The sequence below is a fragment of the Metopolophium dirhodum genome, chromosome 1, assembly GCF_019925205.1.
Source record: "Metopolophium dirhodum isolate CAU chromosome 1, ASM1992520v1, whole genome shotgun sequence".
Classification (NCBI taxonomy): Eukaryota; Metazoa; Arthropoda; class Insecta; order Hemiptera; family Aphididae; genus Metopolophium; species Metopolophium dirhodum.
Genome location: NC_083560.1, coordinates 113,037,406 through 113,061,332, shown reverse-complemented (window position 1 = coordinate 113,061,332; position 23,927 = coordinate 113,037,406). Strand labels below are relative to the sequence as shown.

Here is a 23,927-nt window from a genome sequence, read left to right as displayed (position 1 = left end):
AATTTAATTGACAAAACAAATTAATTTATCCCTCTCCTCCCACTGGCATTGTTTTAAATACTGTTGTTCCTTTTACTATACATATGACCTATTGCACAATAAACAATAATACGGAAAACAAATGAATAATAATAAATATTAATAGATTGTCAACTGCAAAATTAAATTAGCTGTAAAAGTTAATTATCGTATTTTAGTAAATAAAATGTGTTTTTATTCCGGAATGAGGCGGTGATCAGTGCTAAAAATAAAAACTATTGACTTCAAAAACAACGTTGTGGCCTTTCGGTTCTAAATGGGTTATAGTAGACATGCCCGTCAAGTTAGCACCATCACATTATGCTAGGATTACAAAATTGGTAGGTATTGTTGAGAATTTGCTAGATTTTGTTAGGCCCCCTAAATCTTGCAAATCCACAAACAAACATGCACAAATCCACTCATATTGTTATAATAACTAGTGTGATCTAGTGGTCAAAACGTAACATCGCAAAGATGGTTACTGGCAACTGCGGAAGTATATAGGAACAACCAAGCTTAAGTGCACAACAACCGTATTGTTTGGCGTGCGCACAACGGCCGACCAACACTGCGATGTCGGGATCGTGCGATTATTACGTAAAACGCCACGTGAATATAAATATGACGTAATGATTATTCGCGTGCTGGCTTAATATGCAAAAGTAGAGAAAACCGTAAAACGAATTCTAAGGACGTTTCGTCTGAAGTACGGGGTGACGTAGGTGCAATATATTTAATACAGTATTATAACGAGCTTCAATTTTAAATTATTTTGACAATCTGAGAGAAATAAAAATAATATAATAATAGAAATGTTATACTAATAATACTATTACGGATTAATATTGTACATCGAATTAAAACAATATACAAGCGTAATATGACCAATTTTATTATGAAGATCTACAAAACACCTACCTACCTACCTATTATTAAAATCAAGATACAACATTTTGATATTATCTCGTATGCTTTTATTATTATTATTTTTTTTTCTTACAAAAAGTTGATCGTTTAAGAAAATGAAACATGCATTTTCAGATTATATAACTAAATATACGTTTATGGGGTGGGGATTCGTTTCTACCGTTTTTAAGACAAAAAAATAACTATCTTTTGTCCATTGTAACGATAAAATTAGTGATGCGAATATAATAAACCTGAAAACATATTTAAATTCGTTAAAAAAGTTTACTTCACTTACATCACTTTTACAAAATTTTGATTCTTATCTTCCACTGACTCTAATTTGATTTAAAAAAAATGTATTATATGTTTTTTGTGAAAAAATATTACCGTTGATTATTGAAGTTTGCAGGTGACGTGTTGTGTGCGTACTCGAATGTTTCCGGCCATCTCTTTTAAACTACAATCACACACCACGCACGAATGCACTTATATGGGACATACCCTATATTGAACTCCTTTAAAATGCATGTAAAGGACTGGACGTAATGTAATTGAGCACATATTATACTATTGAAGCTGCCAGGTCGTTGTTGTCTTCAAACGCGACATTTCTTGGACTGCGTCTACCCACTTAACATAATCTACCCATTTATATTTCAAACAGTTTTAAAACTGAGAGGATGACTTATCAACTAGTTTATTATCTTTAAGTAAAGTTTTTTCACTCGATGAGAAGGTTTCTGTTTGGGTTTTCTTTAACTTGAGTTGATCTTATGTACACTGGTAATTTTGCATCGCATAAAATCCAGTTAATTATTTTTATTGTTTTTGTTTACTAATTTATGTCGACACCCTTGACAAATTTGTTGCAACCCTAAAATCGTCGTCATACCGCTGTCAAATATAGGTTAAATCGTGCGCGTGAAATAGGTTTTTAACTTATCAAACCTTCGATTGCCGGTTATGATATTATTAATAATATGTATAATGTATAATGTAGTTTGTAAACCTATATATAAATATAGGATTACGGCGGCCGGTTTTTTATTTTTTTGCTAACCAAACTCGCAACGATTTATTATGCTATTATTTCTCGCGTATCTGTATTATGCACTCGTGTCTCGTATATTAATTTATATTTTGTCATTGACCGCTCCTACGAGCCTGCAGCGGAGCGGCGTACCGGGTGAAGAAGTTAATATAAATTAGTCCATCATCTTCTCAGCCACCAACAAATGTTGTTTTGTGATGTTAGATATAAAAGTATATTACTGAATACCACAATACTACCTACATGTAGATGATTTTTTGTGTCACTCTAGAATGGTTTGTTGTTATATCCTTCACTCGCTCGTCCTACGCACGAAATAACGCAACAAAACGGACGAAATCGTGGTTATTGGCTAAGCCAGCTAAATTCGGCATTAAATCTGATTTCATGTAAACGGTAGGTAATGCTGCCACAAACGTACTTACGTACCTATATGTCATCGATATTGGTAGACTTTGCGAATAGTTTATTAGAATAACAGTAGCTCATTTAAACTCGTATGTACAATTTCAGTATATTTTTCCCGTCAATGAGGCAAATACGCAAGACAACGATTTGTAATTTGTTCATTATTATATTATAATAAGAATTTCTATAGTATGAGTAGGTCAACTAGCTGTGCAGTGCTAGTGCTTAGTTATCCATAAATGTCTAATGTATACAAATTAATGTCAACAAAAGGTGTTGATCGAATGGTTTGACGTCGTGGATCGGCGTGGCCGTTATCAGCGTACCTATATATTAAAAATATACTCGTGTCAAAGGCATTTGTTTCTTTTCTTTTTTTTTTTTGTGTTTGGTTGAGGTTTGTGTATTAACACTGTAGGGGTACTTGTTTGTGTTAGTAGGTACCAACTAGCTAGTGTTTGTGAGATCACGATGTTTGCTTTTTACATGTGTACATTGCAAGTAAATTAACATATACAACAAAGTAGTGCCCAACGCGGGGCTCGTACCCACGACCCCCCCCCCCCCCCCCCAAATTAAGAATCTTGTGCAGTCTTGCTCTACATTGGTCATATAAAATATTGAGTAAATGTCTAAAAAACTGATAGCTTTATAATGATATCCTATATTTTTAATACTGAATTTATTAACAGTTGTTTATAATTATAATTTAACGATTAATACTGCACAAAACGTACGCTAATTACAACAGCGATGGTGTTATATTATTTTAAATCTAGACGTAGAGTTTTGTTTCGCCATAAAATATCAGGTAACAAGTAATACATAGAATTTAATAGTACAGTTTGTTGTATAGTAGATTTCGAGTGTAATGGATTTCTGGATGTGTTGAAATTGAATTTAATGATAAATATCATTACAATTCAGAGCGGAGACAGCGTGACACTTCTGTCAGCTACACACATTTAATTATAGTATACCATATTTCTTAGGCTATTTTATAAAATTATTTCTATTAAAAATACGGTAGGTTGAACTAATTTTTATTTGCTAAAAAAATTTACACATTATAATACAACAACTTATTAGGAACATTGTATACATTTCAAGCATTTTGACTGAAAATAAAGCATTAGCATAAATCGAACAAAAAGAAAACATTTCAAATATCTACAAATAGCTCATTAAAATCTAAAATATAAAAAAATATATAATGTCTAGAAAATGCTATTATAATTTATTAATTATTGGTGAAAAAATAGTCGATGGATAATTTTGAATTACAACAAAATAACAAAATAGATTCATTTTTTAAAAAAATTTTCAGATTATTTTGAAAAGTACTCTGGGCATTTTTACTTTTACATCCATCTCTCCAAAATACTAACTAAAATTAGATTTGTTACAATAAGCTAACTCGATATTGAAGATTACAGAATTTTTAGTACTCTAAAAGGCAACGGACAGCCAAAATATAAAATTAACACACATAACCAAAACTTCATCGCTCTACTTAGAATTTAAAATAAAAAAATTAATAACAATATACATAGCATACCAACAACTTTTATGGTAATTACTAATGAGTAATATTTAGAATAATTTCGCAGATCAGGCAAAGTATTTTAAATCTTTTTTATTACCCCCCCTCCCTTTCATAGAAACAATTTCTATAAATTAGTTTTTAGTTAATATAAATGTGCACGTCTGGTGATTGTTAGAATATGTCGCTTATGGTAATTATAATGACTATAAACATATTGCTGAAAAAGGGATATTTTCATTTACAAACAAATTTGTATACACATATTTAAAAGTTTAATACTATTTTATTTGAACAATAATAGGTTTTTAAAAGTACACTATTGTTGTCGTGAAGAAAATATTAATTTTTGGAACACTTCTATTATCATTTATTTTTATTAGTACGACAATTTTGGGATATGCTGCTTTGGACAATTATTCGTATAGGACAATTAAATATACGAAGAACGAAATGTGTTCGTTTACACAAACGACAAACCTGTCGTAATGACGTGGAATGTATTATTATTAGTTATTATGGTATAACGTTATATAACGTTAAATATTCATCGGGGAATGGTTTGGGTGTGATCCATTGTTACTATCGATCAAAAGTGCCGCGTTTCAATTCGCGTCAGTATCGTGTACAGACGTAATTTAAAATTTTTGACTTTGAGACCCTCTGGGAAAACGTATGTCAAACAGACACACACAAGGTGAATGGTGAAGCCGTCCCAGTCCCTAACTATAATTTTGCTTGTATAATATAATACATGCATATTACAATTTGGATTTTAGCATGTCAAACTTTCAGTCGGTTAACATTTACTATGTTTTTGTCAAAAGGCAAAATTATTTGGCATTTCCCTAACCCACTCCATCACCTTAAATCATGATTCTCCCCCATTTCTTAATTTAATATGCATTTTGCCTTTTTGTAATAACATTCAGAAAATTTACTTATATTAGTGTTAATTTGTACAAATTTAAGATTACTTTCAAAATCTTAAAATCACCCGTCCATCACATCGACATTTGATACTTTTTTAAAGCTATTTTTTCGGTATCAACTAAATAAACACTCACAATCAAACCAAAAACTAACACATCATTTTTATTAAATTAAAAAAATTAAAAACAATTAGCATTTTAGAAAGGAAATAGCGTACAGCCTTACTAGACAACAAGATTAGATGAGACATGTATTCACAAAGAGGTAACATTTAGGAAAACTAAATGTTTAAGGTATTCTAGGTATTATTATGTAGAATAATAAAATAAAAATGAAAACTGTAGTAAATATGGCCTTATTTAGAATTATACGCGATTTCCTTTATAAAATTCTAATTTTTGACAACTTTATTTTTAACTTTTTTTAATTTAATAAAAAAAAATTTGAACATTTCTGGTTTGATTGCGAGTGTTGAGTTAATAGTACAATTATATAGATTTAAAAAAATGTACGATAAAGAGTTAAATTATTTTGAAGATACATCAGGAAGTGTGCGGTATTCACACATACAAATAAAGTAGTTGATTTACATCAAACTACAATGTTTAATATCTATTAGTTAAATCAACTGCATAGTAGGTAGTCATTTATATTAACCACAATAAAAAGTTGACTCAACGCATAGTGTTGATAAATGATAATAATTCATAATAACACCCAAAATTAGTTGAATTTAAGAAGTTGAAGGTATTCAATATAATATAATACCGGTAGTTGAAATGAAAAAATAGAAAATGTTGTTTTAAAACATGATCTCGATTCATTATGAACTAATTTTGTTAATTTCTAGTTGTTTCTACTCTAAAATAGCTTCAAAATTTACCATTTTAGGTACCTACCTAATTGGTTTATTTTATCACTATTTGTATGTAGTCCCGTTAGGTAGGTAGGTTAAGTAGCTAGATTTGAATAACGGTAAAACCTAGGGGTTAGGGTTCGATTCCCTCGTGGGAGTGATTATTTTATTTTTATAAATTAATAATCACCATTGTTCGTATCTTGAGGTTATATTTTAAACTACTGTAAAATTTCAATTTTAAAACCATTTTAAAATCTCAATTTTTAATTATTTCTTGGGGTTATTTCAACTACAGCGTAGTTTTCAATTTGAAACGAATTTAAAAACTCAATTTACAACATTATGAAAGTTAATCTCATACGTTATGATATCTTAATATAGCATTATAATGTATTTGTCCTAACTATATATTTTTGGTCACTTTAATTATGTTGAATAGAAGTAAAATCAAGATTTATTGAGTCCAAATCGATGCTTAAATGTATACAACATTAACTACATTTGGAGTTTAAAACAATTAACGATTTTTATGTGTGTAGGTTCGGGTTTTGTTTAAAAAAAGTTGAATTCCCCAAAACTAAAAAATAAAAAGTTAGACTTACCTTTTTAAAGGGGTTTTTTTCATAATTTAAGGTATATTATCATACGACACTGGCCGGTCACTTCTTCACGGGATACATTGTATATTCGATATAAGTTAATACCTAGAATTAGTAATCTTATAAGTAGGTTATAACTTTTAATTATTAATTTCGCTCTAAAACTATTTTTAATTTTTATTTAGAGTTTAAATAAATTACATGTTGTAATTATCTTTAGTTTTAATATAATACAAATTAAACAATAATAGTGGTAAAGGCGTTGTGCCCTCCCCCAGGAGTTTTGTTTAAAAAAATTGCAGCCCTTTTCCCATATTTTATACTCAATTTGGCGGCTATAGTAAAAATCTAGTCCCGTTATGCATACCATAATAGTAATTCTAACAGCTTTCTTGTATACTTAAATGTAATGTTTGTAGTTTGTATAACATACACAAAAGCAAAAAATATAATACAATTTTCGGGGCGATTCTACACCGCTATGGTAGCTATAATACATGTTATTTTTGTTGTTTAATTAATTAAAGTTTTAATTGAAACCCTCAAAATTTGTAGGTGGACTGTGTGTTGTGGCTATATAGATAATAATTAAGCCAAGCACTACCATAACCACCACCCTCTCATCATCACCACTTTTCCTTTAATGGGTTGCGAATTATAAAACACTTCTTAATCAATGTCCAAATAATTATTTATTATACACGAGCGAATTTTTCTCGTTACCTATGAAATCTAAATTACGTCGTTTTGTGTTTTATGGGGATTATTTGTAAACTAACCATTTTGTATACCCGTGTTGACTGTAAAAATGAAAAGAAAGAAAGAATTTTCATAAAAAATTTTCAGTATTTGAAGTTTGTACCGAACCACCACGATACAGATGCTATGGATTTATATTTAAAAAAAAACAAACCAACCGATATTACCGAGAATAATATTTAGTGGTTTTCTTTTACGCCAGTTTTATTTTCAACCCACAAATAACAATTATACTACCTACTTCAACATTTAAACGACGTTTTAATGACCAATTGATTTGTTTAGCTTTTATATCCATTGTGGGTCCGAAGATCTTGCGGCCAAATTCAGAATATCATGTAGCAGTGAGTACACAAGGGAACGACATCGCCAACTACAGTAGTCGTAGACGTTGGTGGTAAGCAAGATAGCGGAAGGCGTTTTGAAAGTCACACAATTTGTCAAAGTCGATCCGTTTTCGACGAGAATAGTACGGCTTGAAGTACGTTTAATGTGCATTATTTGTCAACCTATATTCATCATTAATTATAGTTACTATTGTCTTGCACGACTTAAAAGTAAAAACAAACATTTCTTGCTGTGAAAATGTTTTTATTCATTTATTTTTAGATCGGCGGACGTTGGTCCTGGTAATTACAATCTAACTGCTCGAGGTTCGGGTGGCTTAGAGGTTTTCAACACCACGACACTAGAGTACGTTCACAAGAGTTATTCGGTATTCATTCAAACCGACAAAGCCATCTATAAGCCGGGACATAAAGTGCAGTTTAGAGCAATTGTGTTAAATTACCATTTGAAACCGACCGTTACGGGAGCTTTGGACATTTACATTACGGTACGTATAAATGCCGTTGTCCAGGCCCAAACGAATAATAATAACCGTCTATCTATAGGATGGCCAAGGCAATCGTGTGAAACATTGGAGCAGAGCGCTAACTACCCGTGGAGTCTTTTCTTCAGAACTTCAACTATCTGAGTCACCGGTGCTCGGTGATTGGAATATTGTCGTCACCGTACTGGACCAAGTATTCCACAAATCATTCTTGGTGGCTGAATACGTTTTGCCAAAGTTTGAAGTGACCATCGAAGTGCCTGAACACACCACGTTTAAGCAATCTGTCGTGTCTGCAACCATTCACGCTAAGTATATATAAATTATGAGTGTTTATTATTGATATTGTGCCAATAATAATTATAGTCTTATTCTTCTATTGGTTACATCACATTATATTGTCGCGTTTCAGATACACGTACGGTAAGCCCGTTAAAGGAGAGGCCACTGTTTCAGTTTACCCAGAATACTACAGTGATCTCATACAGCCTATATACCAAAACCCGTTGAGAAAAGTCGTACCAATTAATGGCAAAACAGTTGTGCAATTTGATGTCGTTAAAGATCTTAGGTTCGTTTCAGATTAGTTAAATAGCGCTTTATAATAAAAAATTACCAAAACTGTAAAATTATTTTTAGTCTAAACGACGAGTTCAGACGAATTATTACTTTCGATGTCACTGTCGAAGAAGCTCTCACGGGCAGGTCTCAGAATACATCGGCTAACGTTATGTTTCACAACTACAAATACAAAATGGATCTCATCAGAACATCAGAATACTTCAAGCCTGGACTCAAATATACAGCTTTTGTAAGTTGTATTCTACGCAGATGTCCTCGTTTGAAAATGTGCGGTTTTATTATACATATTTTCAATTTTAGATAAAAATGAGTCATCACGATGGCACGCCTGTATACGATGACAGGAATCCGGTGAAAGTTTGGCACGGATTTTCGCATGAGACTGAAAAGCTAGACGAATCCAAACACATGTTGCCAAGAAATGGTTTGATTCCACTTGTCTACTATCCGCAGATCAATGCATCAGTGATCGTCATTGAGGTGAGTTGTCTAATTTTTTTAAGGCAAAATTTGCCCATATCCATAGTGTTGCAGGATTGCATTTTAATTTTATGCCAAAAATAAAAATAAAGTAAAATAAGGGTCCTGATTTATTGCTGCAAGCCATCTCTTAAAAGGGTTCTATTAAAATTGCATTCTATCTGAATTATAAATAATAACCTAACCTTAATTATATTTTACTTATTAAAATAAGGTTATTTATTCGAAATAAAATAAAAACCAAAAATGTGATATGTTGGTGGTTGCTGTAGCCTGTAATTCATTAATCTACAAAACTGGGAAAGGAGTTTTATTACAATGACTAATTATTACAGGGTGTAAGTTATACTTCTATTTTTTTGCATTAAAAACCCGTGTAATTGTTCGTTGAAAAACACATAATAAAATAATAAAAATTGTTAAATAAAATATTTATTTTGATTTTTTTCATCTTTATTAAAACTAAACCTACGAATTGATTATATCAACATTTGAAATTATTTTTGTATACAAAATAGAAATATAATTATGATTATTTATTAAAAAATAAATTTATATCATGAATATTATTATGTGCCAGGGCTTACTTTGACAGACCCTTTTAAGAGATGGATGCAAATTACACGTTTTATTTTTGTGCAATTTGGATACAGTTTCTGAAAATATCATGCATGGATAAAATTAATTATATTAAATGAAACACGTTTTTCTAACGACGAAACACTTATGATTTTAGGCAGAGTACTTGAACCAGAGAGAAGCGTTATCCACGATCTTACCAGCACACTCAACCAGTAATACATTTATGCAAGCTACCGTTCTGACCGAACGCCCTACGGTAAGACTGACTGCATGATAATTGTCTTGCGTATTATCGATACATTTCAACTACGATTATGTATTTTTGAAATAACTGAATAAACGGCGATCGGTGTTCATTTCAATTTATTATTTTAAAATTTATCGTAATAAATTGGTCGCTAATCGAATTATACACTGTACCTAGGTTAGGTTAAACCTATAATAATTATACACAAATTCCGGAAATTTCAATAATCATAATTAATAAATAATAATTAATATAAATGTGTATTTAATTATGTAGTGAATGTACGATTTGATGAGGTAGGTACCAAAATATTTTAAGTTTTAACAAAACATTTCGGACATTCCTCTTATGTAGTAAATTAAAAGCAGAAAGTCGACAGAGCCATTGAACGCAAGACATACGATTTCTTTTTATGGAATTACTGAAATAATTAAAACACCGATCTAGAAAATATTTATAATAACAACAACGATCACACAAGTAATATAGATATCCAATGGTTAGATGGGATTTTGTAACTACTAGTAAACCTAGGGCTAGGGTTAGAACTGTGGGGTCAGCCAATTTCACGAGGACACTTATTAAGACTGAATAAACTGTACGTAAATCTTACCTACTTGCCGTAAAATCGTTAAAACACAAACACATAATAATAATTTAATAATTTAGTATATTATACTTTAATCTAATTACAATAGTTATAATAATTAAGGAAGTAAATACCTATCTTTTGTCTTATAAGATTGAACAAAAGATGAATTAATACTTTAATTTCCTCTTATAATATTTTTCTTTTGCATTATTGTGTGGTCCCCTGAATTCTTTTGAGGTAGGTAGCAGAGACGGTCTCATGGCCTATAATACTTGTAGTTTAACTTATTAACAGTTTAAAATATTGTAAATAACCTTCAATTACATACATAAATTCATATCAAGTCACTTATCTCCATACACGAGTTAACTCAAAGATGCGATGGCGCAATAGTGTTGACTTTAGAGCGATTGTATTATAGTACTATAGTACATTTTTTTATTTTTTTATCCATTATTGTATTATATGCATTATTATAATATTATATCACTATAATTATAAATTAATAATATTCGGGGAGTAATACAGATTATTTTCGGTTTATCTATAGGGTAACATCACCAGTAAATGAACACTTAATGGGTTTTTCACATTAGAAAGCTTATAAATACTTATAATTTGATGTTAGGGACTTACTTACTATATAAAGTTTCTACTAATGAAGGTCTGTTAAATAATGTTTTGAAGAAATATAAATTTAACTTAAGGTTCAAAGTTATTGTATACGAATATTCTTGATTTATTTATTTCATAATGTTTAAATAATATGTTTAAAACGTTTTAGTTTCAAATCATTTTATTGTCTTCATATGAACGTAGGTAGCTATTAGTTAGGTTTCATTTGCCTACACTACCTACTAGTTCTAATATGAACGATTAAGCTTATGACGAATTTGACGATACGATGGTTTTTGTGACAAATTCAAATCAACCTATCTACATATTATTATATCGGCTGTTGTACCCCCTCCCCCCCCATATCGATCTAACTGCACATCGCTACTAATTAGTGCTTTTGCTTTTAGGTTAATAAAGATGTCGAAATACAAGTGAACTCGACGGAGAGTCTGCAGTATATAACTTACCAAGTTCTCGGCAGGGGTGATGTAATCGTAGCTAGTACCGTGCAGATTCCTAACGCCGGTCAGCACACAGCCGTTATCCGGTTCTTGGCCACATACGCTATGGCACCCACCGCCCACGTTATCGTGCAGTTTGTCAAGGATGACGGTGAGGTAGTCGCCGACGCTATCGACGTTGAACTCGATGGAGTGTTGCAGAACTACGTAAGTATCCATACTAGATAACGACTTTCGAGTATTTTATAATAGTACTGTTGTTATTGTTATTTACACACCTCCTACCCCATCTCCGGCCTGTTTTTCATTGCTTTCGTTTCAGATTAACGTGGACGTGAGTCGCGATGAGGTAGAGCCTGACACCTCAGTGGATATAAATTTCGAAGCCAAACCGAATTCATACATAGGCGTAGCTGGAATCGACCAGAGCGTTCTGTTACTGAAAACCGGCAACGACATATCACACGTGAGTTAAGTGTCGATGTTGACGACTGATCGACTGCCTTTGACCGTTTATATTTATTTACATATAAATGTTATGAAATCGTTTTCTTTATCCATTTTTATAACCAGGACAACGTATTAGACGAACTTAGAACTTACGACAACGGTGAACATTCCAATTACATGCCGTACCTCAGAGAATCGTTGGATAGAAGTTCGATGTTTTGGTGGCCAGGTTCGTACACCGCTCACCAAGCGTTCGATGTAAGTGTTATTTTTTTATCTCTACCGACCACACCACTGCGATAATTTCCATTCTAGAAATCGGCTTAATGTCGTGTATATGTTTATTTGTCTAGAAATCTGGAGCCACCATATTGACCAACGCCTTCGTCAATGATTATAATCCTTGGGGTAAGTGGTGTTATGTTTAACACGAAGCATTTTTAATTATTAGTATACGATGTATAAAATGAAAAAAATACCGATACATAAGTCACAAAATAAAATGAAAATATTTATTCCTATAAACAAAATTATGACTAATACTAGCTAGTCGTTTTTCGAATCCTATACGCATGGAACCCGTCTGTAAATTATCTTAACAAATTTTTAATCATAATAATTATTGTGATGGTTAAATCTCGATTTATTGCATATGTCAAAATCAAAATTAATTAGTAGCTTCAATAATAATAATAAAATAATTTTCTATATGTGAGACCACTGGAAAAATGTAATAAAAAAAATTCACAATCATTATTCAAACGTACCTATAATTTTTGTGAATATCCTTGAAATACCTATACTTTACGTTAGTTGATTTATTTTCACATTAAAAAATTAAAAATCAAAAATTGCTGTACTTTTTATACGAATATAAATTGTATTTTTTTAAAGTATCCATAAATAATTTACATTATTTTCTCAGTGGTTGACCAATGGAATACGATACATTGCGGACTGTTCGAGATAAAAAAAATCCGCCACCCGTCACTTAAGACGAATACAATAAATCTAATATGCTTTTTATGTATCAACTAGTTTAACGTATTAATAACTATAATAATTATATTAGCTTTTAAAGAAAATAACATGAGACACAAAAATGTAGGTTTTTTGACAGAAATTATGGTATACCATAACTATAGGTAGGTATCCTATATCGCATAGGTACACATATATTATAATATATGAATACTAAAATTTGGTTTTGATATATTAAAACCTAACAAAAACGTGATATATTGTTATGGTCCGTACTTACAATACTATTTGGATGAGAGGACAAAGATGGAATTCAAAGGACAAACAAAACAAGGTCTTGAACATTTGAATTGATTTCAGCGAAAAAAAATCGTGTATAAACGACTTAAGGCGGTATTGCACGTTTCTTATAACAAAATTTATTTAAATTATTAAAATTCGAAATTTTCTATAGATTCTGTCAAAATTGCTTACACAGTGTAAACCGCAATACCGCTTTTAATATCGTTGTAAGGAAGATACCGAACCAATGAGTGGTATTATGTATGATCATATGTAGTCAAATCGTTTGAATAACAGTAAAATTATAATTGTATGTATTAATATTAACTCATGGTGTAATGGGGACCGTGTACAGTTTACTATAGGTCAAATGTGATGGATGACCAAGAAATGATGCCGATACCATCCACTGTTTCCGAAACATCTTCAAGCATCAAAGTGCGGAAGAACTTCCCCGAAACGTGGCTATGGGAGTCCACTGAATCTGGGTAAATAGAGTTGTAACCAATCAAAGGGTGCTTGCCTACTAATGCTTGGAACGCACCGCTGAAATAATATTAAAATTATTATATCCAAATTATACCCATTGCTTGTACACGCATTTAACCGGTAATGCGGTAAAGGTACATGGGTGTGAGCACCACACTTAACAAATTATTTGAAATGCTATTGTCTGGTTGTGAAAATCACAAGGCTGGAGCAAATTACTTTTTTAGAACTAGGTTGTTTAAAGTTGTTTCTCTAAGTTATTTGAAAAATAAGTCATTTCAAGTAATACCTACTTAATAATATTGAAGTTTTTTAGATGAGTTATTTTTTAAGTAACTGAGTTAAATTTAAATTATAGCAAATAAATGTTTATGTGTTTATATATAATTTTATTGATCAAAATGTAGATAAACTTAAAAAGTTGTTTACACAATATATAATAAATTTTTTTTATTCCATGGTAAGCTATTCACGTTAAAAAATAACTTGTTAAGTAACTGTGGTGAAAATATTTAAAGACTCACTGAGTTAACAGTTATTTTGACTGTAACTCTTAACTTACTTAATAAATTAATTTATATCCAGTCTTGAAAAATTGGCTATTGGCTTAATTTTATTATACAGGAGAGGCGCCTTTAACACTAAAACAATTCCTCCTATTTCTCTTCCAATTCCTATTTTGTTTAGTAAAATAGTCCAAGCATAGGAAGACTCATTGAAGAAAATTAAATTATTATGTAAGTGTCGTTTATAGTCAAAACCTTATAAACATATAGCCCGAAAATCTAACTTATGTACATTGTACATTATACACGCGAGGGTGTCCTTCCGTCCAACATTATATTCCATCGTTTGCTCCTCCTATTTTATGCAGCATGTTTGTATTTGTTATTTATCTTTCATTTGCAATACATTTACAATGCCAGTGATAAGATTTTGAATTGGGATGTTTCTAAAGATAATTTTTAACGAAAATTAACTGTATAACAAATTAAGCAGTATAAAAATACATTTTAATTCATCTGTTATTACTACTTTTAGACAGATTAAAATTTAAGACTGAAGAATTGGTTTTTCCCGAATTTATATTTTCCCAGGAAGACTTATTATGCTTTTAAAAGTATTAGAATAGTTAATTGTTTTTGTGAAAAACATTTATGAGTGTTTTATTATTGCTATTTATTAAATCATAAAATGAGACAAGGTTGTCGTTGGCTTTCTTTGTTATTCAGTCCCTCTACATTTTTTCCTGAACGGACGCCCTTTGCTCTCTCTCACACACACACACACATGCACACCACTCTCAATGTCTGCTTGTCGCCATGAAGTATTATGTACCGTTTTCGTATGTTTGTTGTATACAGTGGCGCCAACCGGCCAAAGTCCAAAATTATTGGTTCAGTTCCAGTTGCCTGTCCAACCGGTTGTGAAACCGTACATCGGGCCAGGCGCCGTTGTACAGCCAGTGACGCGGCCGCCGCTGGCCGGCCCGTACGCGTTCTCTCGCATACCGGCACCAGTGTGGAACAAGCCGCGCGTCTTCCTAACACATGCCCTTCAGGACACTTGGCTATTCACTAACCTATCCACACGGTACGGACTCAGGAAAGGGGGAATGGGGTTGTTTGTTATTAATAATACCAGGATCATCAAACTCGTTTACCTGGGGAGTAAGTTGAGTAAAGCGCCCCACAACTATCCTTTAAACGATTATTCTTAGGTACCTATTCATCTGATAGTTTCGTACAGGACTTGACACCGAAGATAATTCCCCCTCCACTATAATACCCCTAAGCACTATTATGTCAATCATCTGTATGTAAACCTCTCAAGCTTCTAACATAATACGTAAACATCTATAAATTCATTGGACACTATCTACGCGATTTGGACTCAATTAGTATAAGTTCTCATCTCATGCATACAACTACTATTGCCACTGTTGTTTATTCAATTATATAACTCTAATACCAATGGTATTCTTCTTGAGTTCTATATTTTTAGTATTTTTACCTATAATTTTGTTTTTATAAACAAACATATCAATAATCCAAACATTATTATTAAACACAGAAATGACTAAAGCACAGAAACACCTCCAGAATCTCCAAGGACAATGAATTTCCAATACTGAGAATGATTAAGAAATATATCTTTTTTTTCATTAAATGCTGGGTATTTAGGTATTTTGTTTGTATCTTTTTATAAATTCTACAATCAAGATTCATTTGGTGTTAAGATGGTTTACTATTTGGAATACATATTACCTTTATTGATTACAAAAGTATTTGGACCCAAGTTTCCACTGGTGGAGGTTTCATTGTGTATATCGAATACGTACCGTGGCTTTTCAAAATGTATTGTCAATCATAATCGTTTTTCTATGAGCTTTTGCGCACGCTTTACTTTTTGAATTTCTCAAAACACAAAGATGAATCGTAATCGAGTGGTAGGTACATACAAGGTGAGTGATATTGCAGACTGGCGATGTCTTGTATTTTAGAATACGTACAATATTTGAACATCGTAAGAACGCTAAAGCCATCTCTTTATACATATTATTATATGTATTGTATAAGTAAGTACCTATCGTACGACTCAACAGATAACGTTACTATAGCCTGCATTCACTGTCATGTACCTACATCGAGTGGACGAATATTACTAAAATTTAAAGGTTAGAATTGCTCTGCTTTAATTGCTTAATATATTTTAACTGGATATAGATAATGAACAAAAAATAAAACGTTTATCATAACGTCATGTTGTTTTTGTAGTTTCAATATTATTATCCCATACTTTTATTATTTTTAAGTTATATTATTGTTATAAGTTCATTTATATAAACGATGTTAATCGACAAATTCAAATGTATTATTATCGACAGTTATAATAGAGTTTATTTAAATTGTCTAATTTTCTTATGTCGTTTAATAACAAGATAAATTGTTGTTAAAAGCTAAAACTATTTCATGATATAAAAGAACGCCTATCACTTTATTGCCGGTAAAAAATTCGTTGACACAGATCAGCTCTTACTGTTGTTAGAGCAATTATAGAGGCACATATTATAGATAACGCATATGAAAATGAAATATAAAAGACAATTTTGACGAAATCACATTAGGTTTTTGAAATATTATTTTAACTAAATGTTACAACTGTTTAGAAAAAAGATTATTGTGATTTTAGAAAATTGAATAAAATGAAATAAATTTCATGTAGCAAAAAACCGATATGAGATACCCTAAAAATTTTGTCGTATTTAATTTTATATAATAAATGTTTTTGCTCAAAAACTGCACTAGATGCAGAGATGAGCGATGATATATTTTTGTTAATATTATTATTGCACTTTTTATACAATTTCATAATTATGCAACAACCAAAAATTGTAATTACGTGCGAGTGTGGGACTACTTGTAATTTACTTTGAATTAATGTTAAAATACATTTACATTTTTATATAAGACATTAAAATCCTTTAAAACAATATTAAAACGTCTTCTTAATTCAATACGATAAATGTTACAATTGTTTTCATTAAAATAGTTTAAATTTGTTATTCAAAATATTTGTGCTACGAAGCGAACAATCAATCGTTAATTGATTAATTATATTATTCAACTAGAACATTTTTTTAAACTGATAACTAACTTGTGTGATATTAAAGGCAAGACGGACGAACTTCCATGAAATCCACGGTGCCAGATACGATCACGTCGTGGGTGATCACTGCATTCTCAGTTGATTCACTCTACGGACTTGGTCTTCTCGATTCACCCAAAAAGGTAAAACTATTTAAATAATGTACTAAACGTCTAAATAATGTTATATTTATGGGTAATAATTTTAAAACATTGTCGTCAATCAGAATTTTGGTAGTCGATAAAATAATAATTATTAAAACGTGTTTGTGTTTGTAGAATACCTTCCACCGAAGTTTTACCTAAATCTATTTTATTTTCCATTTTTATTATAAACAGGAATATATATTTTTTTTTTCTATTAAAAATAATCAATAGTTTTATGCAGTATAATATATCAGTTTAATATTCCTACTTAGGTTTAGACTGTTTAGAGTATCTACATTGTATTCTATAAAATTAAATTTACCATGTGATTTTAACGAAATGTAATGAAAGACAAAAACCGTATGTGAAGCATATTTTTAGATTCTACAATGTAAATAATTTTTAAGTGGTTGCAATTATTATTTTACAGCTAAAAGTATTCAGACCATTTTTCATATCCGTCGATTTACCATACTCAGTGAGAAGAGGCGAGTATGTTTCCATACCGGTGGTGGTGTTTAATTACCTGAGCAAAGACGTCACAGCTGACGTGACTTTAGAAAATATCGGTCAGTTCGACTTCGCCGACACCTCCAATGATGTCCGAGATTCAAGTAATTAATAATAAGCGGATAGTGTGACTAATATATTATATTTATATGTACGCAATCTTGTTATTTTAAACCCTTCTTGTTTTGTTTTGAATAATAGAATTGGAATTGTACAAACGGAAATCATTAACTATCAAATCGAATAGTGGAAGTCCAACATCGTTCCTAATACAAACCAAAGATCTAGGTTACATCAGCATTAAGTTGACAGCTACCAGTAAATTGGCTGGCGATGCTATAGAAAAGAAGCTATTGGTCAAGGTATAATTTCGTTCAATGATCTGTGTACAGTGGCATTAAACCGTTGTTTTCATATATTATCATTAATAATATCCACTTTACCTGTTTCTTTAGCCGGAAGGAGAAACCATTTATAAAAACAAAGCGATCTTTGTCGATCTCAGAAAAGAATCATTGTTTGAAAAAAACATAACTTTAGAAATTCCTAGCAATATTGTTCCAGACTCTGAATTAATTGAAATCGGAGCAGTTGGTATGTTGTTAATTTGAAAATGTTTGTTTGTTCCTTTTTAAAATGTTTTGTTTTCTTTTATAACAGGTGATATTTTGGGGCCAAGCACAATGAACTTGGCGTCTTTGATCCAAATGCCTTTTGGATGTGGTGAACAAAACATGTTGAATTTCGTACCCAATATCGTCATTTTGGATTACTTGAAAGTAGGTGTCAGATATTATGTATAAATTCGAATAATAGTGATAAATAGTGTACCAGTCACAATTTATGTCACATGCGTTTTAAATTAAAATTATTCAACCCCAATCTAAATAATCTGCTTTCATTCCCGTTTAGAATACAAAACAATTGACGACTGCTGTCGAAACAAAATCGTTGAAATATATGGAAACTGGGTACCAACAAGAGTTAACGTACCGCAGATCAGATGGTTCTTTTAGTGCTTTCGGATCGGCAGATGCTAGTGGTAGTACGTGGTATGTGTACCTTATTTATTATATTATATTGGTTCTACGATAGATGGTAGTCCCCCGGTGTCGTTAAATACAGATGAATAATCGAGTAAAATATAATTTTCTTTTTAAATTTATATTTATGAATTAATATTTTCCAGGTTGACCGCTTACGTTGTCAAGTCATTCAGACAGGCAATGCCATATATACCAATTGAAGAAAAAATCATAATCGAAGGTCTACAGTGGTTGTCTAACAATCAGGCGAATAATGGTAGTTTCCCGGAAGTGGGCTATGTCAGTCACAGTGACATACAGGGAGGATCCTCAAAAGGACTGGCACTCACCGCCTACACACTTATAGCATTTTTGGAAAACCAAAAGGCCACTCCTGTTTACCGCAATACAATTAATAGAGCCGTAGAATATTTAGTGAGAAACCTACCGGGAGTAGAAGATCCGTACGCGATCGCCATCTGCTCATACGCATTGCACTTAGCCGATCATCCGGAGAAAAATGTAGCTTTTAACCTACTCGAATTGAAAGCTAATACTGTTGGTAAGTCTGGTTAATATTATTTATTACGAAACGTATTATTTTTAACAAACCATCGCCAAAAATAATTATTGCTCTATCCGTTGGATAAGTAAATAATTTTAAATTAAACGAACTTGGTAACCTACATGTAATATTTTTTTGTACTGTAATAAAATAAAAATATGATATCATTCTTTCAGATGGAAAAAAATGGTGGAAACGTATGGATCGTGCTAACGACAAAAAAAATCCATGGGTCCAAGAGCCTAATTCGGTTGACGTAGAAATGACCGCATACGCCTTGTTAACCTATTTGCAAAGAGAACTTGTAGAAGACGGTTTGCCGATACTACACTGGTTGGTGTCTCAACAAAACGATCAAGGAGGGTTCGCTTCTAGCCAGGTATATATTTTAGGTTACGTAGTTGAATATTTATCAGAAATTAATTAGATTTAGAGCGTTAACCGGAATGCTATAGGTGTTCAACAGTTCTAAATGTTGCAATATTTCGTCAAATTACATTTTTCCTATCTATACCTACGGATTATTTAGATCAACCATCCCATGTAAAAGTACAGTGAATATTTTTGCCTTAGAACTCAAACACATCAAATACATCGTTATTAATAGTGATATTGGTATCAAGTTTTATGGTGAGATTCCCCTTGTCCAATTATTATTTCGTTAAAATAAATTACTTGAATTAATTCAGAATTTCACTCTCTGGACTAGTTTCATTATACCTCATTGGCTTTTTAAATCTTGTGAAATCTTGTGGCAACTCTAGAAGAGTTACCAGAAGGAAATATTATTTTAAGTACGCTTCTGTTCTAATGTATACCTAAACGTATTATAAGGACTTACCCACCTATTTTTCAAAAGAATATCGATAGGTCTATTAGGAATTGCTAAATAACACATATTTCATACTATGAATTTGTTCCTTTGTATGTGTACCTTTTTCTTACTAGTATTAAGTATTTAAGTTATACATTTAAATCCATTATTAATAATTCTATATTTTTTACCATGCATTCGTTTAGGACACGGTGATAACGTTGTACGCGCTTTCTCAAATGGCCGAGCGAATTACTCCGGGTACTTTAAAGTTATCTGCCACATTTTCTTACATGAAAAATGGACAATCTGAACTAAAAGTAACCAAAGATAACGCCATGGTGTTGCAGTTGATCGAAGTGAGTAATGTTTCTGAAATTATTATACATGAATGTAAATTAATGATAGTTAATATTGTATGAAATTTAGACAACAATGTTAATTTATATTTTTCGAGGCATTAATTGCATTAATTCAATATATTATCTAGTATTTTTAAGATTGATTCACAAGAAAATATTTATTTTTTAACAGATAAACTTATTTTAATTAACCCTCATTTTTTCGATTGTTTTGATGTTCATTTAATATATATTATTATATATTTTTAGCATAATATTCTGGTAAATAATATGAAACTAATAATATTTGTTGACATTTAAAAACCAAAAATACAACCAAGAAAAATAAATTTCATTGTCTGTCTGCCTACTATTACCTACGTTTGTTTTTACCACTTTCGTATTTCCATAGCTCCCAAAGCGCACTCGCATCTTGAACGTGACAGCCACCGGTACTGGATTAGCCATTATCAAAGTGTCTTACAGATACAATGTAAACGTAACCGGTGCTTGGCCATTGTTTTCGCTAGATCCGCAAGTGGACAAGAACTCGAACGCCAATCACCTTCAGCTTTCCGTCTGTTCCGGGTACATGTTTATTTAATTTTTTTTTAAAATTATACTATGAATGTATGTGGCAGTCTTATGACTGTACCATTGAATATTTCCCACCCAAGTAGTCTGCCATTTTCAGTCTTATCGTGGAATAAGCAATAAACCGTAGTACCTCCACGATATGTGATAATGTTTTTTTACCATAAAAAATTAAGATACCAGTCACGGTTAATATATATTAACCATGGATACCATCGGCATATCACTGATTTTTTTGTGGAAGATAAGCTAATAAAATAATTCTATCCATAAAAAATCATGAAAATAACATTGACAGACTCAAAATGGCGGACTTTGTAGGTGGGACACTTTTCGTACTAGACTATACACATACCTACGCGCTTCATGTATTCAGTTCAGTACTGCCTATGTAACATTTAGTGAATATCGTGTAATTGTTGGATTCCGTTTCCGTATAACAATCGACTCATTCGCTCCCAATGTGTGCTGGGTTTTATTTTTGCAGTTTTCGAGGGGGTAATGACAGCAACATGGCAGTTATGGAAGTGACACTACCCTCAGGTTTTACTGTGGACAACGACGCGTTGCCCAGCCTCCGATTGTCCAACAACATCAAACGCGTCGAGACCAAAGATGGAGATACCGTCGTCATGTTGTACTTTGACAAGGTAAACCATTATTTAAAATTAAAATTAAACTACAACTACCATATTTGAATATAAGTATACCACAATGGTACCTGCTTTTAAATTTAAAAAATACAAGTTCTTAAATATGAATTCAAATATTCATACTTTTATACTTGGGGAAGACTGATTTTGTTCTTCTGTTATTTCTGTATTACTTGTATTTAAGATAGAATCTGACTGGTAACATATACAGGTACATGTTAGATTTGACCAAATAACCAAAATGTATTCCATTTTTCAGATGATGGCTGAAGAATACTGTCCGACTATATCAGCGTTCCAAACACACAAAGTAGCCAATCAAAAGCCAGTGCCCGTCACCGTGTATGATTATTACGATCAGTGTGAGTGTGCACAAATTTACCCCTGTTAAATGCATTGTGTTTCAAACCAAACATTTTTTAAATAATTTTTTTTTGTTCTGTTAACATTGTGCCTTATTACATTTTAAGGTCTTTTTATGTTTATGTTTATTGTTTTGTTTGTTTAATTATTTATATTTCCTTCTATTAGCGAGGCGTGCCAGAGTTTTCTACTCACCGAGAAAAGCGACTCCATGTGAAATATGTGAAGATTCCGATTGTACCAAAATGTGTGTACAAACCGATAACCCCAAATCCGGTGCTCCGTCACAGTTCCATAACGGTTTGCAGTTGACGTTCATCGTTGCTTCGATTTCAAGTATCTTACTTGTTAGACGTTAATATTTTAACTGATATGATGCGCACAAAACATAAATATAATTTTTTTCATATACATTATATCCATATATATATATATATGCGTAATCAAGAGGAAAATAAATTGGTATATTTTCACAATATTCCTATTTTTTCCAACATATTAATATTATTTTAGATTGTTAAAAACTCAACACATTTTTTTGTATGTATGTATTCGCTTTGCGTGCAATTTACATAATACTATTACGGTTTGTTTTTATTTAAGTATTTACATTTCCATTAACTTATTGAATAGTGTATTATTTTAAACATTATTATTATAATAAATAAATATTATATAAAAACTTTTTGGAAAATAATATAGGCACTTAAAAAGAAAAATAATAATGATAATTTCCATGTTTTAAGAAACAGACACTACTCGAAGATTATAATATTATCTGCATGCAAATCTAATCAAATACTCGAAAAAGTTTACATTATCTTAAGTATTTTAATTTATAGTATTATTATTATTGTTTTTTTTTTTAATGATATTTAATTTATATTACTATACGATAGCTGACATACCTACCTAATTAATACCTATCCATGTACACAATATTATTATAATAGAAATGTGAATTAGAAATTTACTTGAAAGTCAATTTACAATAATATGTAATAACGAACCTTACATTTTGTAAGCCATTATGCATATTATAATCCCTGATTCCGAATGAAAATTCAGTAAATTACATTATTATGTAGGATTTTTTTTCATTAATATAAAGACTGATTGACAGATGTTATAATTATTATCAAAATAAACACCTTCAATAGGCAATTACTAAATCACTAATTATGATAACAGTTTTATTGTTTGTAAATACTAAATTGAAATGGTACTTATAATAAATATATAAATATTTATAAATAATCATATTTTTGTTTTTATTTATATTTTGTCGACATCTGAAGTTCTGACACTAGATGTAAAAGTGTCCTTACTTACTCTATAAGTCTATTTGTCCAAAAATGATACCCCCTGCATAGGTTTATAACATAACACATAACTATTGTTGGGATGTGAAGTTGAGAAGTGGCTTATATATTCCCCAGTTACTACCAGTATATTCTTGAGTAAATGCTAATGACATACTCGTATTTTGTTATTTTTTTGACTGCTAGAGTCGCATTTAACATGTATTGACCAATATGTTTTATAATATACTTAAGTATGTAGTATATGGGTCACTAAAAGTTAATCATT

General features: G+C 31.2%; 1 protein-coding gene across 1 annotated transcript; it reads left to right on the top strand.

Annotated features, from left to right (window-relative positions):
- The first annotated feature begins 5,113 nt into the window (after positions 1-5,113).
- LOC132951285 (CD109 antigen) lies at positions 5,114-23,595 on the top strand. The gene is made up of 26 exons (XM_061023094.1): positions 5,114-5,129; positions 7,368-7,479; positions 7,674-7,917; positions 7,976-8,226; positions 8,327-8,485; positions 8,554-8,725; positions 8,797-8,976; positions 9,713-9,814; positions 11,423-11,683; positions 11,799-11,942; positions 12,050-12,184; positions 12,280-12,334; positions 13,545-13,677; positions 17,352-17,469; positions 17,903-18,086; positions 18,184-18,344; positions 18,438-18,576; positions 18,643-18,761; positions 18,895-19,034; positions 19,172-19,569; positions 19,749-19,951; positions 20,593-20,745; positions 21,140-21,315; positions 21,809-21,971; positions 22,234-22,336; positions 22,506-23,595. Exons 1-26 carry the CDS (start codon positions 5,114-5,116, stop codon positions 22,694-22,696), a joined length of 4,212 nt encoding a protein of 1,403 aa, XP_060879077.1. The 3' UTR covers positions 22,697-23,595.
- Positions 23,596-23,927: the final 332 nt, after the last annotated feature.